Source organism: Thalia democratica, chromosome 7, assembly GCF_965202585.1.
Source record: "Thalia democratica chromosome 7, ktThaDemo2.hap1.1, whole genome shotgun sequence".
In the NCBI taxonomy this organism is placed as follows: domain Eukaryota; kingdom Metazoa; phylum Chordata; class Thaliacea; order Salpida; family Salpidae; genus Thalia; species Thalia democratica.
The window spans coordinates 6,446,312-6,462,386 of NC_139171.1; the positions used below are offsets into that span (position 1 = coordinate 6,446,312).

Genomic DNA, 16,075 nt, shown 5'->3' on the forward strand with positions numbered 1-16,075 from the left:
CTTTTTCTTTAAGCATTTAAATTCGTTTTATACCCATAAGGTAGCTGTTTAATGAAAGAAGAATATCTATTGTATCAATAATATATTTCTGTAAAATAAACTGTTTCAAAATTACGTACTACATTCTTAATACTTATTATTGTAATCCCTGAATACGTTACATATTGGAAATAAATAACAAAACAATAAGTTAATTTAAAAAATGCATAAAACTTGTACATCTTGAGAAGTTAAACATAGATTGCAATGTAATGAAGCAATTTAATAAGATTGCTGACTTCAGTTAATAATAGTTATTACAAGTATTTTTCATAAAAACTACTTAGAAGTTTTTTTTAATTATATTATTAATGTTAGCAACCTAAAATGCAACTAATAAATTTTTATACATGTACTTACTTCGAAACAGTTCTATCTGCGTCTCAAAATAAACATTTAAATGAAAATTTTAAACAACTTTTATTGAATTTCAAAAAAAACTTTGATGTTTTTAACTGCGCTGAAAAGCACTCTAAATTTTCTTTGTAGTATAAAATAATTGATTTGAAGATTAAATTGAAATGTACGTAAAAGCAAGACAAGAGTTTGTGCACTGGTAATTTTTTTTTTTAAACTTTAGGACTATATTATTAGTTTTTTGTTTTTAAGTTTAAAACATTTTTATTCATATAAGTTTTCATATTATTAACATAGATTTAAGTTAAAAAGATTTTTGTAGTTTAGTTTTTTGTAGATTAAGTGTATTAGTTTATTTGCAAAATTTAATTTATGAAAACTAAACTGAATGAAAAAAATTGCTTCTAAATTCCTCAAAAGTTTATTCATCTGCTCTATACTTAGTTGTAACTTTAATAGTAGCGAAAATAGTGCTAAGTATATATACATTTCATTCTTCTATTAACAGTTAAACTAATGAAAGTTATTTTATAGAAGTAAAATTTATAAAAAAATAAAAACATTCAGACTGGCTTGCATACAAATACTTACTGTATATTACAAAATATAAGTTATAAAACAATACTAGCTGTCGTTTACAAATTTAAGAGCAATGGACTTGTTATTGTAAGTAATTTATTTTGAAAAAATAAACAATTTTGGTTAAGTTAAAGTAAAGTTAAAATTTATCAAATAATTTAATGCAATTTAGTTCATGTAATTTTTATTAGAGTAGAATAGAGTATATAAAGAAAACAACTTTATTCTAGTAGTTTTTAACAAATTAAGACTTTTTTTTGTTCTATCTTTATTGTGATGTTTGCAAGTTTTAAAAACTATAAAGCTTAGTACTAGACAGTTTAATTTTTTAATGATTTTTAATCTTACATATCAATTAAGATTTAATAAAATAACTTTTGTTTACAGTTTTTCATATACAAAAAAAACTAGCAACTCATGCCTAAATTTCAACAAATCACTTCGTTATTTAAAATCCAAAGGTATCTTATTTTTACTTTAAAGAAAAGTTTTTGTTTTTTAAATTATTTCGTTTTAACAATAAAGTTTAGTGTGACCTATTTTTTGAAACAATAATTTACTGATTACATATTAGCAAAACTTTTTTTTTATTAGCATTTATAAAACAAAATAAAACCTAAACTGTGATTTGTATTGATTTTTGTATCCTAGTTGAAGTTATGATGTTTAATTTTTGATAATGCATTTTATATCTATAGTAAAAAATATAAACTTAAATATTAGTTGAACAATTAATAAGCAAAAATTTTACAATAATTTAAATGATTCAGAAATGTTTTTATTTATACATTAGTGTAGTAAAGATTTAAAACTTAAATTAAGTTTTAATTTACATTAAAAACAACGTTTTAAATTTAAATAAAATTTTATTCAGTGTTTAGATCTCTCAAACTTATGATTTCTGAAAACTAATTAATAAAATTAATAAAAACTAATTAAAATTTACTTTAAATGTCATGCTCGAGTGAATGTTTGGCGATTTTTTAAAGAACTATAGGAAATGCACCTATACCACTCGATTTACACCACACTTTTGGCAACTACTATCAAAAAACATATGTCTTAAATGTTGTCCTTAGTCATCCTAAAGTTTTTAAAATCCTTAAAAGTTTAAGAAACAGATATTTTCAGAATTTTCAAAAAATCTGAGTTATCTTGAGGTAATGAATGACTATGAGCATCCTGAATGTATGGTAACATATTAAGTCATGTAGCTCAACAACAAACCTGTAGAGTTTAAGCATGCTTTGGTGCAACCATTGACCGCTTTTGGTAATATATATATATTGAAATCAAGTGCTGCTGATTGAGAAGTGAGATTCAAGGAGAAATATCAGGTTGTTTACAGCTTGGCAACAATGTTAATTAAAACGCAATAATCTAAAAAAGTTTACATGAAGCGTGAAAAATTCTTGTATAAATATATAAACTATCTTTTAACTGTGTCTGACGAGGTTGCAGCAATTTAAAGTTCAAAGTTAGTATTGCTAGCATTTGAAACTTGAATGTCTTCTTTAGTGAAATCAGGTGGATCTTATAATTGGTTTTGAAAAATTTACCATTTGAGGTTTTTAATAATTTGTTTGGCCACTTTATACAAAGTTCAATGTGTAAAAAATAATTAAATGACATATTTTTTAGAATCTTTGTTTTTCTTTTTTGTAATAGGTTTAATAACAGTTAAATAGTTTTAAGCTATTATATTTAGATATAAAACCCCCATAAAATATAATTGAAAGTTAGCTTTATACTTAAATACCTGACTGCTGTTTTTTTTTGTTCAAATTGAATAAATCTCTATATTTGTACTTTAGAATGTTGTTGTGCTTACCGTGTCTTACAATTTTATAACAATGAACAGTTAATAAAAACTATTGTTATCAGTTAATGAGCTAAATTGGCTTGTTTTAGCTGTATTGTTTTTAGTAAAAAAATTTATGAAAATAAAGAAAAAAAGTCTTATTTTTTGTTTAAATAATTATAAAAGTTTATTTATCAGGGTTGCCACTTTACTTGGAAATCTGGAAAAACCTGGAATTTGACAATTTAGGCAAAAATAACCTGGCAAAACCTGTCATTTAAGAAATTAAAAAAAAAACCTGAAACTTGGAATTTTGAGCAAAAAACCTGGAAAAACCTGGAATTTCTAAGAGTTCATGTTCAGTAGTAAAATTTTGGTTTGACTTAAAAAATTAATCTTATAGATAAAAATTTTTGTCATCACCAAAAATTTTTTTATTAAAAAATACATTTAAGTAGCTTTACAGTATCTTTTCAATCTTTTTATACTGTTTCACACCGTTTCTTACCTTAAATTTAACTTTAAACTACAAATAAACCCAAAAATGTGTACTTTTAAAAACCTGGAAGAAATTTGAAAAACCTGGAAAAAAATTTGAAAAACGAGTGGCAACCTTGATTTATATATACTTAAAAAGATACAAGTTCTTTTTGAACTTTAGGGCTGCCAAAGGTAAGGAAAAGTAAAAAAATTAAAAAAGTTAAGAAAAACTAAAAAATTTGACAAAAGTCAGGAATTAATAAGGGTTGGTTTTTAAAAAGAATCAGGAAAAGTCAGAAAATTTGATAAAATTAAAAAATAAACTTAGTAATTGTCAATTTTAAACTTACAGTTCTCCATATTTTCCTAAGCCTTCAAATTTTAAATATCAATTTAAATTTGTTAAGTTAGACTAAAACTGCAAGATTTTTCTTAAATTATAAAATTTACTTAATTTCTATTGCCTTCATCAGGTATAAATTAATGAAATATCTGTTTACAGTTGCCACTTTACCTGAAAACCATAAAAATAAAGAGTTTTGAACAATTTCAATATGTTAAATAGTAAAATTTTGATTAGACATGAAATATCCTTCATAAAGGTAAAATGTTTTGTCATCATTAGAAATTTCTTCATCAAAAATCCACATATAACGTAGCTTTACAATGTTTTAATAATTTTTAACAAAGTTTCTTACCTTAAACTTAACTTTAAATTAAAAATAGACCCAAAAATATTTATTATTAACAACCTGGAAACATTTTTAAAAGTTTAAAGAAAGTTTTGAAAAAGCAAGTGGCAACCCTGTCCTTTATAAAACTGCAAAATATATCTATTGATGTATTGAATAACTACCCTACTTGAATAGGTAATTTTGTATGCTTTTTAGTATTGATGATTTTTAGCAAGGACCCTTCCATAGTGAAACTGTGATATATATACAAAAATTTATCTTACCTTACTTTAGTATCAAAGTGTTTTTGTTTAAGTAAACCATTAAGTTCAATAAAATAAAGCACTAAGTTTAGTATTTTATGTAACAGGTTTATGTGTATACTATAACTATTTTTGTTATTTAAAATTGTTTATACTTCAATAATAAATTGTAAGAGAGCTATATTCCATGACAATTTAATTTATTTGTAATTTTTATAGAATGACTTGAGTTTTTTTAATTAAGTAATTGTAGATTTATTTGTTACAAAATTTATACTAAAAGATAAGGGGAAATATTTTATACAACATGTATATAGTTTACTTATTTTGTACTTTTTTACACTTACTTAAGTATATTCATATCTAATTAATTTTAAATTTAAGGATTTTATATTATATTGTTTATGTAGTATTGAAAACTAAGTAAATAATTTATTTAAGTATTACAATTTTTAGATAAGTAATTTTTAGGTTATTTAAGACTTTTATGCTAAGTTTGACTATATTTTGCTGGTAGAGCTGTTTATTGAAAATACATTAATCATACACAATTAATTTAATTGTAAAAAATAAGATTTAAAGCCTAAGATATTATTGAGTTTTTTATAATGTATTTTAAAATAAGTTTTAATTAAGAGTTAAAAAAGGCAGGAAAATTTTAGTAAAAAGTCTGAATTAAGTCATGAGAGTCAGGAAATTTTTCTCAACTTGATATGTGGCAACCATTGAATTTGTTTTCTTTAAGCAACTAAATGTATATAAAATTAGGTAAATATCATTGAACAATTTTGTAATTAGACTGCAGGTTTTAGTTTTAAACCATTTTATTACTATTATTTTAAATTATTTATTTATTGTAGCAATTTAGTTGACATAATAATTTTAGTTTATTAAGAGTGTCTGTTTATTATTATCAGTGTTGCCACAAAACCTGTAATCCTTGAAAAACCTGGATTCTAGAAAACTAGGCAAAAAACCTAGAAAAATCTGAAATGTGAGAAACTTGAAAAATAACCTGGATAAGCCTGGTTTTTTAAACAAGTATTTACATATAAAGTAAAAAAATAATTTGACACAAAAACTCTATTATTAGAAAAATGTTTACTTCATTTTTTTCATAAAGTCACATTAAGAGCAGTAGTAGTTTAAACCTACTAAAATTTCTTTAAAGTTTCTGTTAGTTAAAAACTTACTAATTTAAAATTTCTTAAACTTTTAACACCTTAATTTAGAAATTTAGTTAGCTTTAGATCTAAACTAAACCATACATACCACTCTTAAAAATAATTTCAATTTTATATTATGGTTGTTATAGATTTACCTAAAGTTATTTGTATATAAAAGTTGTTTAAAATTCTATAAAGGTTGTTATAAAAGCAAATTCTAAATTGTTGTTTTGCCTTAAATTTTGAAAATAACTTAAGTTGGGTTTGGGCTCAAAGCTTTAAAAAGTCAATCTTAGTTTTTAGAAAATAAAAAATATTCTATAACATAACTTTTGATAAAAGTTAAAAAATAACCTTAGCAACATTGACTTAAGCTTGTTTTATTATTTTAAAATATTTTTAGTAATTACTTATATATAGTTAAATTTATAATATATTTACTTTCCGTTTTAAATGATTTTTTTTTATAATTATTATCTTGTGCTGATAATAAAAAAAACTTTAAATAATATAATAAAAGTGTATAAAACTGTATTTAAGTCTAACGTGTAATTTTTTGTTTTTTAGAAATTTAAATAAAAAAAAATCTGTGCTTTGGTTTAAATCAGGATATTCCAGGCATTATTTCAAAAGGTCCAAATTAAAGAAATTAAAAAATCTATGGCCCCTTTGAACTCATGGCCCCTATGTGGCTACTGTACTGCTTAGACTCCCCATTGGCCCCGTTGCTGCTTATAGTCCCGAAGTATGCTTATTAGCCAACTTTGGAGAACCCTGGTCTATATTGACTTTTGTACCATTTACTTTAATTTAAAAAGTGTTATACGTTTTTTATTTTTAGTATTCTATTTGTTACATAAAAGTTTATAATAAATTATAAAAATATTATTATTAAATAACTATTTTATAAAGAAATATTTTTCTTAAGTTCTAGACTTTTATAAACAGAACAACTTTAAATTTAAAGTTAATCTCAACAAAAAAGAACTTTTAATTTTAATTAGTTTTCATCATAAAGTTTAAGAGCATTTTTTAAACTTGTCATATTTATTTTAAATTTTATAAAAGTATCATTAAAAATAGTAAGTATAACTAGAAGAAACAAATACTTTTTTTTGTTTAGTAAAGTTACAAGTAAACATAAAACATTTCTCAATTTTTCCACATTTCACCATGAATTAATTTATTTTTATAGTAAGTCTGACTAGTCTTGTTATGTTACTACTAATACTTGTAATTCAATTTATATTATATACAAGTCCTAGTTTTCAAAACAATATTCAAATCAAAGTTTTAGGCCTTTTCGTATGTACAGGCTAGCCACTAGATTTAAGAACTTTTTAAAACTTTTGAAATTACACATTTTTTGTCATTTTAAATTTAAAGTCAAGTTAGATACTGTGTTAAGTATTATACTAACATTTAAAAAAGCTATTTTAAACGTGTTTATTATTAAAAAAAACTTTGATGATGACAAATATATGATAGATTTTTTGTGTCAAGTCGAAATTTTACTACTTGGTATGTAATACAGTTTAAAATTTTAAATTAGTGATTTTTGTTAAAAATTTCTCAAGTTCAAGATTATTTTGCCTGAATTAACAAATTACAGGTTTTTACAGGATTCAAGGTATAGTCGCCACTCTGTAAATATTATATTTAGTTAGGGGTTGATTAGTGTATTTGTTAGTGGCATTTATTGTTGATCATACAATTTTATGTTAGTTTGAGCTTGTCTCACAGATCTTTCCATTTAATGCTTTAGTTCTGATAAAATTTCACTAGTGTTTTCTTTGAGTACACTCCAAGATATTTTTCTCAAACTTTTATATAAACACCAATTGCCAAAATTTTAGTGTTGTGTGAATTAGTGGTAGTGGCTGCTGTATTTTTGTATGTAAATCGCTAAACTGCGACTTGAACTCAGCATGACATTTTAACTTGTTTATTCAATTATTTAAGATTGTTTTTACATAAGTTTTTTTTTTTGGTTCATTTTAAGTAAACTTAACTGAAGCATCAGCGTTATTTTTTTAGAGTCAAATCTTACAATGGGTAGGTGTCAAATTTGCATTTTGGGACACTTTTGCATTAAAACACGTTCACACGAAGAGTCACTTTTGAAACAAGTAAATTTTTGCACTGTAACACTTTTAAACAGTGTCAATTTTGCACGAGATGAAAAAGTTTTTAATTTATCTTTTTTTTTTTTTGTTTTTAGTTAAATTCTTACTGTCACTGATACCCCTAACCTTTTCTGGCGGTCAACAACTTTTTTTATAATAATTTTTAATTTTGTGATTTTTTTAAATTTATATAGCTCTTTTTTTTTATTTTTTACTTTCACTAGACTCTAACTTTTACCATCAGTATGTAATTGTTTTTTCGTTATTTTATTAAATAACTTTTCATTATTTTATTTTTGTTATCTTATTTTAAAAAATAATTTTTTTAAGTTGTTTTTCTTTTTTTATTTACTATGACTGTTACCTCTGAGACTAACATTACCCTCAACTATCGTTAATGTTTAAATTTTACTTATCAAAGTTATTATTTAGCTTCACAACATCACCTAAAAAATCTTGCACACTTTTAAAAAAATAAATAAGCTACGGCTTCCTCAGGCTAAATTTCTTAAAAACACACTTTAAAATCGTGTATAATCTTTTTGATCGATTTGCATCATCAGTTCCAGAATATCTAGTGTAAGTTTTATGCTGTTGCTTTGTGGCTACCCCTTTTGCAACTATGGCTCTTTAAATTTCTTGAACAGTATTGTTATACAATTGAATTTTTTATCGTTAACTTTTTATATAGTGAAACAATCTTAATTAAATTCTACTTATTAATTTTATTTTTTTAAAGATTTTTAAAAAAGTAAAATCTTTTAAAATGCCAAAAAATCTGAAAAGAAGTATTCATAAACCAGCTAAAGAAGCAAATAGCTGCATAAAAGCACCTAGGAGAAAGACACCAAGACTTGAAAATGCCAGAAAAAATGTGTTCAAGTCCTTAACAAATTCTGTGAACCAAAACTGCCCTGAATTCGTTATGTTTAACAAGAAAAAAGTTTTCGAAAAACTTGATAGAAAAATTTTAGAGAAAATCGAAGACTTAGGACATCAAGGTTTTAATTTTTAAATTAAATATTGCAAGGTTTTTATCTAGATAAAAACCAAGTATCTCCTTTTTAAATTTTATATCTGTATCGTTGTTTACTTTATTTTTATTTAGGTTAAGGTTCAAAGTTGTAACTTTTTTTGAAATGCAAAACATAACATTTTTACTTAGATATTTACAAATTAAAAACCAAGTAATTCATTACCACTTATAAACAATGTAAGACTAAACTATGATTTCTGCAACTCGTTTTCTTTTTCACCCACTAGGAAAAATCTTTTAAATAATATTGACCCGTATCAAATAATTGTTTTTAACAGTTTCTTATCAATTTTATTTTCCCCTTAAATAGTCGTTTTCCTGATAAAAAAACTAACCATAAGGGGTAATATAGCCCATTTAATGAAGTTTAGTAAAAGCTAGAGAGATTGATTAAAATTTCTATGTTACGCAATATTTTATATAAAGTTTTCTAAATATTAAACTTTATATCTTTACAGAAAACTATATTTTGGAGAAGGATGAACTTGTGACATCAATGAAATTTAATAAAGTCTTACTTACTGAATTTAAAGATGATAAAATAAAGAAATGTGTGATGTCTGAAATTGATATAAAAAATGTTTAGTAATGTATAACTTATCAAACATTTTTAAGTTGTTAAGTTCAATTAGAATTTCCATGAGTTTTATAAAGCGCTGTTTTCCAATGATTGCTGACACTGTTAATTTTCTAGAATTAGACTTTATTATTATCAAAAAGATACTTTCAAGCAGTGGTTTAAACATTGACTCAGAACTGCAAGTATTCAATGCAGTAGATAGCTGGTTGTGTTATGACGTATATGAACGTAGGAAGTATGCAAAAGATATTTTGTCTAAGGTTCGACTTCCGCTTCTATCAATTCCAGCAATAAAACAAATTTTAGACAATGTATCATCAAAGCATCCTGAATGTAGTAAAATAATTGAAGCTGTTTTAAATAATAAACAACAATTAAAATCAACCAGGTACTGCAACCAAAATAGTTTTAACATATTAGTTTGCGGTGGTGTAAATTTGGAACTAAAAAACGTTTCCAATGATGTTAAATTATTTTATGCAAACAATTTTAGTGAAGTCAATAGCTTGCCACACATGAAAGAAGCCAGATGCTATTTTTCTGCAGTTTGTATTAAAGGTGAAGTTTATGTTTTCGGTGGCATTGATTATAAAGGAAATACTATAAAATTAATTGAAAAATACTCCCTAGATAACAAATCTTGGACGAGTGTAGCTAACATGACAGATGAACGTAATTTTTTTTCTGCTTGTTCTTTTATGGATAATGTTTATATCATGGGCGGCCGTATGGGTATTGCTATAACTAGTCACGAGTTAGCAACTTGTTTTGAGTTTAATACGAAAAGTCTGAAATGGAAAAAAATATCAGGAATGAATAACGCGAGAATGCTTTCAGCTTCCTCAGTATTTGAAGGAAGAATAGTTGTATCTGGTGGAAGGTATTATAATGGTAGTTTCAACAATGTTGAAGCATATGACCATGTTGGAGATACCTGGGAAAACATGCCGAGTATGATTAATGGAAGAAATAGCCACAAATCATTTGCAGTAAAAAACAAACTATTTGTAGTTGGTGGAAGTAATACATACAATTGTGAAGTTTATGATTCAACTACTAATAAGTTTACTTTGTTAAAACATCTTACTCCAGATTCTAGACGTTATTTACGCGACCCTTCTGAAGTGTTTAAAATTGGCCACAAGATATTCGTGTTTAGCACTTACAGTAAAGTCATGATATATGACTTTAAAAACGATGACTGGTCAGTAAAATTTTGTAAATCAATGAAAGACATAAAATTTTTTTCTTGTGTTGAAATACCTGTGATATCTTTTCAGAAAAATTGTAAAAAACCTTAATAAATTGAAACAAAGAAATATTTTCTTTTGCTTTAGATTTTTTGACATGTTTTGTTTACGTGTTTTATAGATAGAAGTAGAATTGATAAAAATTTTTATTGTAAGTTTTAAGAGACCGATACCATTTAAACTTTATAAAAAGTTTGTAGCAGTACAGCTTTTTTGAGATTTAATGTATAATTCATAAAACTTTCAAATAATTGTAGTAGGCTAATTTTTTTTATACGAAAACATTTTTCTTTGTAATAGTAATTTAACTTTAAAGTTTACCCTATTAAATTATTTTTAAAGATATAAAAATTTATTGTCTACTATAAATATATTGTTTTAATGTAAATACTCGATATATTTTTGCTTTTTATACATGATAATATTGTTTCTTTGTTTAAATTATTAAATTTATTGATTGTAGGTAGTACATATAGTTACAAAAAAGCAACTAGTGGCTTAAATGTATTAATTTTATTTTATGATAAGGAAACTTTTGTAATTCATACTTCATCTGTAGTATGTGGTTATTTTATCTTTAACAACAAAATCCAAGTTATACCCGACTTGATAACCAAAAGGTTTTTTTATACAACAGGATTTGACTAATTATTTTGAGCTTTTATTTTTAGCAATAAATAACCCATTTAACCTATACTTGTTGTTTTGATTGTTTATCTTAAATCGTTTTGTTGATTAAAAAAAAAAAATTTCACCTAAAAAAATATTTAAATTAGTCTCAACTGATAATATTCAACATTAGAAAATACTTTGATATTAAAATTTTATGATCATTTATTTTACTTGACGACATGATTAATTATCTTGGGTAATAATTAGGGCCTCAAACGTAAAATATTTTTACGCTTCATAAATAAGCCTTTTTAGAGCTGAAAATATGTGGAAGACATTAAAGTCAACATATAATTAAATCAAAGATTTAAAAATTAACGCCTATTTAAGCAGTTTTACGTTTAATTTTCTTCTGTGAAAGACAAATTTCATTTCTTAGCTTTAATCCTTGAAATAATTTGTATTTAACAATCAAAGAAACCAATATATTGTTCTATGATTTTAAGCTTTTATTTGAAACTAAATAACTTTAATTATGAAACAATTAATTAAAACATATAAAGCATAAAATAATATAAGTATTACTGTGTAACTATATATTGTTTGTCTTAGTAAAAATAGTTTTAGATAAGTTTATTTCAAAGCAAGGCATTCTCTAATACAGCGTTGTTTTATAAAATAAAGTTTAAATGTATTCTATTATATTGAATTGGTTTTTAAGTTTAAAAGGATCAAGGCTTACACTCTTTAGATGCAAAGGAAAGTTATCTTAGTGACTAAAATCTAGCTTTAATCAGCCTAGGTTTCTTAAAGTACTTTTAAATTTTATCAGGGTTAAATGCAGTTGCTTTTAAAGCCAGCCTGCGTTTTTTAAACTTATATGTATACAGTTGTTGTAAAGATTGTTTTAACCCATAGCACCTTCAGGACTTAAAGTCTTACATATAATTAAAACCAAGACTGAAAATTGAAAAAAAATAAATAACAAGTTTTTATTGCCACTATTCAAAGCAAAACAGTCAGCCTGATATTCAATACCTTTCGAAGATTTTATAATTAAAAACATATTAAATTGAAATACTTATTTTTTGTAATTTAAAGTACCACCATAACACTTTTTTAAAGTCGTCTAAAATTGGGCAAAAGTGTTTATGTGTCAATTGGCATATCTGTAAAAGATCAAATTAATGACTCTAAAGTCGCATTTTTGTTCCGTTATTGTTTGCATATAAGTGGTTTTTGAAAAATCGAATCTTTCTAAATAGAAAGTTTCTTAAAACCAAATAACATTTTTACAGGGTGTTGTTAGGTGTATAACAATAAAAAATTGGTAAAATTTCAAGGGTCAACGTGTTTATAAACATCTAAGTGAGCATAAGAGTAAATTTAAAGTGCCTAAAAAAATTGTAAAAAAAGATCAAAAACACTCAAAAAGAAACAATCTTACCTTATATTTTTTTAATATGATGATAAAATGATGTTGTGTACACTTAGATACAAGATACAGTGGAAGTATCTTTTATAAAAACTGAAGTATAAGTTACATGCTAAACTTACTTCACTTGTGTGCGTTATTTGTAAAAAATAGAAAAAATTCGCATTTCGTTAATTTATTTAACTTCTATTTCGTAAATAACTTACTGAATTCGGTACTTTTAAAACCTAATTTTAGTTCACCAGTTGCTTTTGAAAGTAGGAAGTTATTTTTTTTAATTGAAAAAATAAACAGTACAAGATAGCCGATTGTTCTTATTCGCATTTTTAAGCCTAATCAGTATTATATAAATTGGTTATAAACATTTTCCAGTGACATATAAAAAAAAATAATAAACTACATAATTTTACTGAAAAAAAAACTAAAAAATTGTTTAAAATGGCCACATATACATTGCTACGGGCCACATTCTATTCAAAATAAAAACGTGCTCGCGGGCCTCAGATTTACGCTTTTTGGGCCACAGTTGGCCCGCGGGCCGCAGTTTACCGACCCCTGCTTTACAAAGTAAAAAATGAAATCTAACTTTAAAAAGGAACATCTATCACACCCTATAAAATCTGATGAAAATAAATCATTTTAAAATAAAAAATCTATATTTATTGATGAAGGTTTGTAACTTCTGTAGGCTTTTATTTTTGAATTTTCCTAAACTTATTAATTCTTTTTTTTTTTATTAAACAGACTTCGAATTTTTTATTCTTTTATAAGCAATATCAGTAGTTAACAGTTATTGGCTTCAAAAAAACTTGTAATTTTTTTTTGCATAACTTTTATACAAACACAATTTAAGAAGAAACACATTTAGTTTTTAATACGATGTCATTTATAAACTTACAAACCATTCACCTTAATCATTAAACCAGAGATAGGAAACAAATATTCTTGAGGTTTAGTGAAAGTATCTTTGATCTACTAACAAAAGCGTTTATATAGCTTAAAACATTTAAAATTTACTTATCATCTCACCCAGTTTAGAAATTTCACATTAAACAGTAAAGTTATAATACCAGTCACATGTGCTCATTATTTGTGCATTATTTTATATTCATTAAAAAGTAAACTAACCGGTATTTTTTTGCTTCGCTCAATCGCTTGCAATTAATAATTATTTTGCCTTTTAAATTGTTTTTTTGTTTACTATCATAAAAAATAAAGGCAAAACTGATGTTTAGAACTGAAAATTTACGGATTTTTTTTGAGAGCCTATATAAGTACTGAAAATCAAGAATGATTCGCCAACTAACTATTCTTAAACAATCATTCGTTTGAACTAGAATTTGTTTTTCGATAACATCACTTAGTATGTAAAAGATATAGTTATTAAAAGTTAATACAAAGCTGGATTTCCCAAGAGGCACAATTTCGCCCCTTTTAAGCAATTTTACAGACATTCTTTTATTAAGCACTTAATAGCACTGACAAATAAAATCGATGCCGAATTCCAGCTACTTAATAATTGTTAAAAAATTAATTAGAATAAAAAACATTTTTTTAAGGTTTTTATACTATTTTTTTAAACAGTTTATTTTATTCTATTCAAAACAAATAATTAAAAAACTCCAATAAAAAAGTATTGAAACAAAGTTATATATAACAAAATTATATAAGATTTTGGCTAGAATTTAGAAATACTTTAATTATTTTTGTATAAAGCTATATAAATTAAAAAAAAGCAAATCTTACATTTAAATTTATTCAATATTATAAAAAATCTGTTTTGTCTTTTAATTTTAGGTAATGAACACTAATTTTCAAAAATTAATTTAAAAAGTACAAGTTTGAATTACCTACTTTAAAATTGTTGACAAAAGTGTTTAGTTGTAGCTTACTAATTGAAATTCCTATAGAAAGTACTAAAACTTATAAAATTTTCTTTGAAATAACGAGCCGGCAAGTTAAACAATATAAATTAAAGCATGTAAATAATTTGTAATACTTTTTGTATTTTTTTGAGACATTAAAAATAAAAAACTATAGATTTAAAAACAAATTAAACATCTAAATAAAACTGCTATATTTAACATGTTACAAGATGCCATTATGTTCAAAACAAGTAAAATAAAATTAAAAACTTTTATTAAAAATATCTGGAGAGTTTTGTAAACTACTTTACAAAACGTATGAATAGTAATTCTGTATACTGTCTTTATTTTCACTAGAATTATTAATCATTTATACAGCGCTATAAACAAAAAACAACATAGTTATATCATATTTTATAAAACTACTAACTTATAAATAATTGGACACATTAGTGTTTGTGATGTTACTAAATACTATTTAATTTTTTTTTTGTCATCAATAATTACCCATTTGTTAAAAAAACACAGAAAGTTTTTGATACATATGTAGTTGTATTACTTTTATTGATTGTTGTATATGTAAATTTAGTTTTAGTTCACTGGTTTCAAAACAGTGTGCAGATAAATTTTTTTTCTTAACAATTTTAATTTAGTTACATATATTATAGATAGAAAATCTTTTAGTTTACGTATAAAAATCAGTTTTTCTTTTTATTTTATAATTATTCAAAATATTTTTGAAAACTGTATAAGTAAAATTATAAAGTAAAGCTTTTGTTATTTATACATAAACTTCTATAAAACTTATTTGATTTTATATATACAAAACTATTTAAAATTTCAACATTTAAATATTTTAAAAGAATTTTTTTCTGATTTATTAGAAATTATTTTTGTTAAAATTCATGTTTTACCTTTACAAAGCATAAAGTAAGTCACACAATTTAAAATTTCTTATTCCACTGGAAGCAATTTGGCAATGGAAATGAAATCTAACTTGAACAATGCAAATAAAAGTTTTTATTTTAACTAAATTTTACGATTAAAATTTTAGAAAAAGAGATTTTTGGAAAACTATTTAAAGTACTTGTGAAAGTTTATGAAGTTCATTTGAAAATGTTCGTAACTAACAATTTGATCTTTATAAGTTTTCAATAACAATTATAGAAAGTTTATTAAGTTTTTGCTTTGGTGTAAAACTAAAAAAGATATATTTGATTACAATTTTGGAAACTCTTGATTTTATTAAACTTTAAGTTATTTAAAAAATTGTATAAATTTTCGTTAATGTTTGTATAAAAATGCAAAATAGTTATTAAATTGTTTTTAATTTTAAAACTTTTTACTATATAAAGTATATTTTACCTTGAACATAATTTAAACTTGGAGTTTTAAGTATAGAAACTTTTTTTCTAAAGGAAAAGAAAACAAATGTTTTCTTGTAGTTACTAACCAGTATAGACTATATTTTCTTTTTATCTTGTGATGTTTTGTAAGTCTTAAAAAATATAAAACTAATTCTTAGACTATTAATAAATTAATTATTTTAATGATGTTTTATTTAAATATCAATTAAGATTTAATAAATAACTTTTGTTTACAGCTTTTCATATAAAAAACACTACCAACTTAGGCCCACATTTTCAACATATCATTTAAATATTTTTAATACTAAGGTATCTTTTTTTTTACTTTAAGACAAGTTTTTGTTCTTTAAATGATTTCGTTTTAACAATTAAGTTTAGTATTACACATTTTTTAAAATATAATAAAAGTTACTTACTACATTTTAGCAAAACTTTTTTTTTATTA

General features: G+C 23.8%; 1 protein-coding gene across 1 annotated transcript; it reads left to right on the forward strand.

The window, feature by feature from the left end:
- The first annotated feature begins 8,251 nt into the window (after positions 1 to 8,251).
- Positions 8,252 to 12,280, forward strand: LOC145840753 (kelch-like protein 36). Its single transcript, XM_082948081.1, has 4 exons — positions 8,252 to 8,486; positions 8,980 to 9,101; positions 9,242 to 10,305; positions 12,262 to 12,280. Exons 1-4 carry the CDS (start codon positions 8,252 to 8,254, stop codon positions 12,278 to 12,280), a joined length of 1,440 nt encoding a protein of 479 aa, XP_082804207.1.
- Positions 12,281 to 16,075: the final 3,795 nt, after the last annotated feature.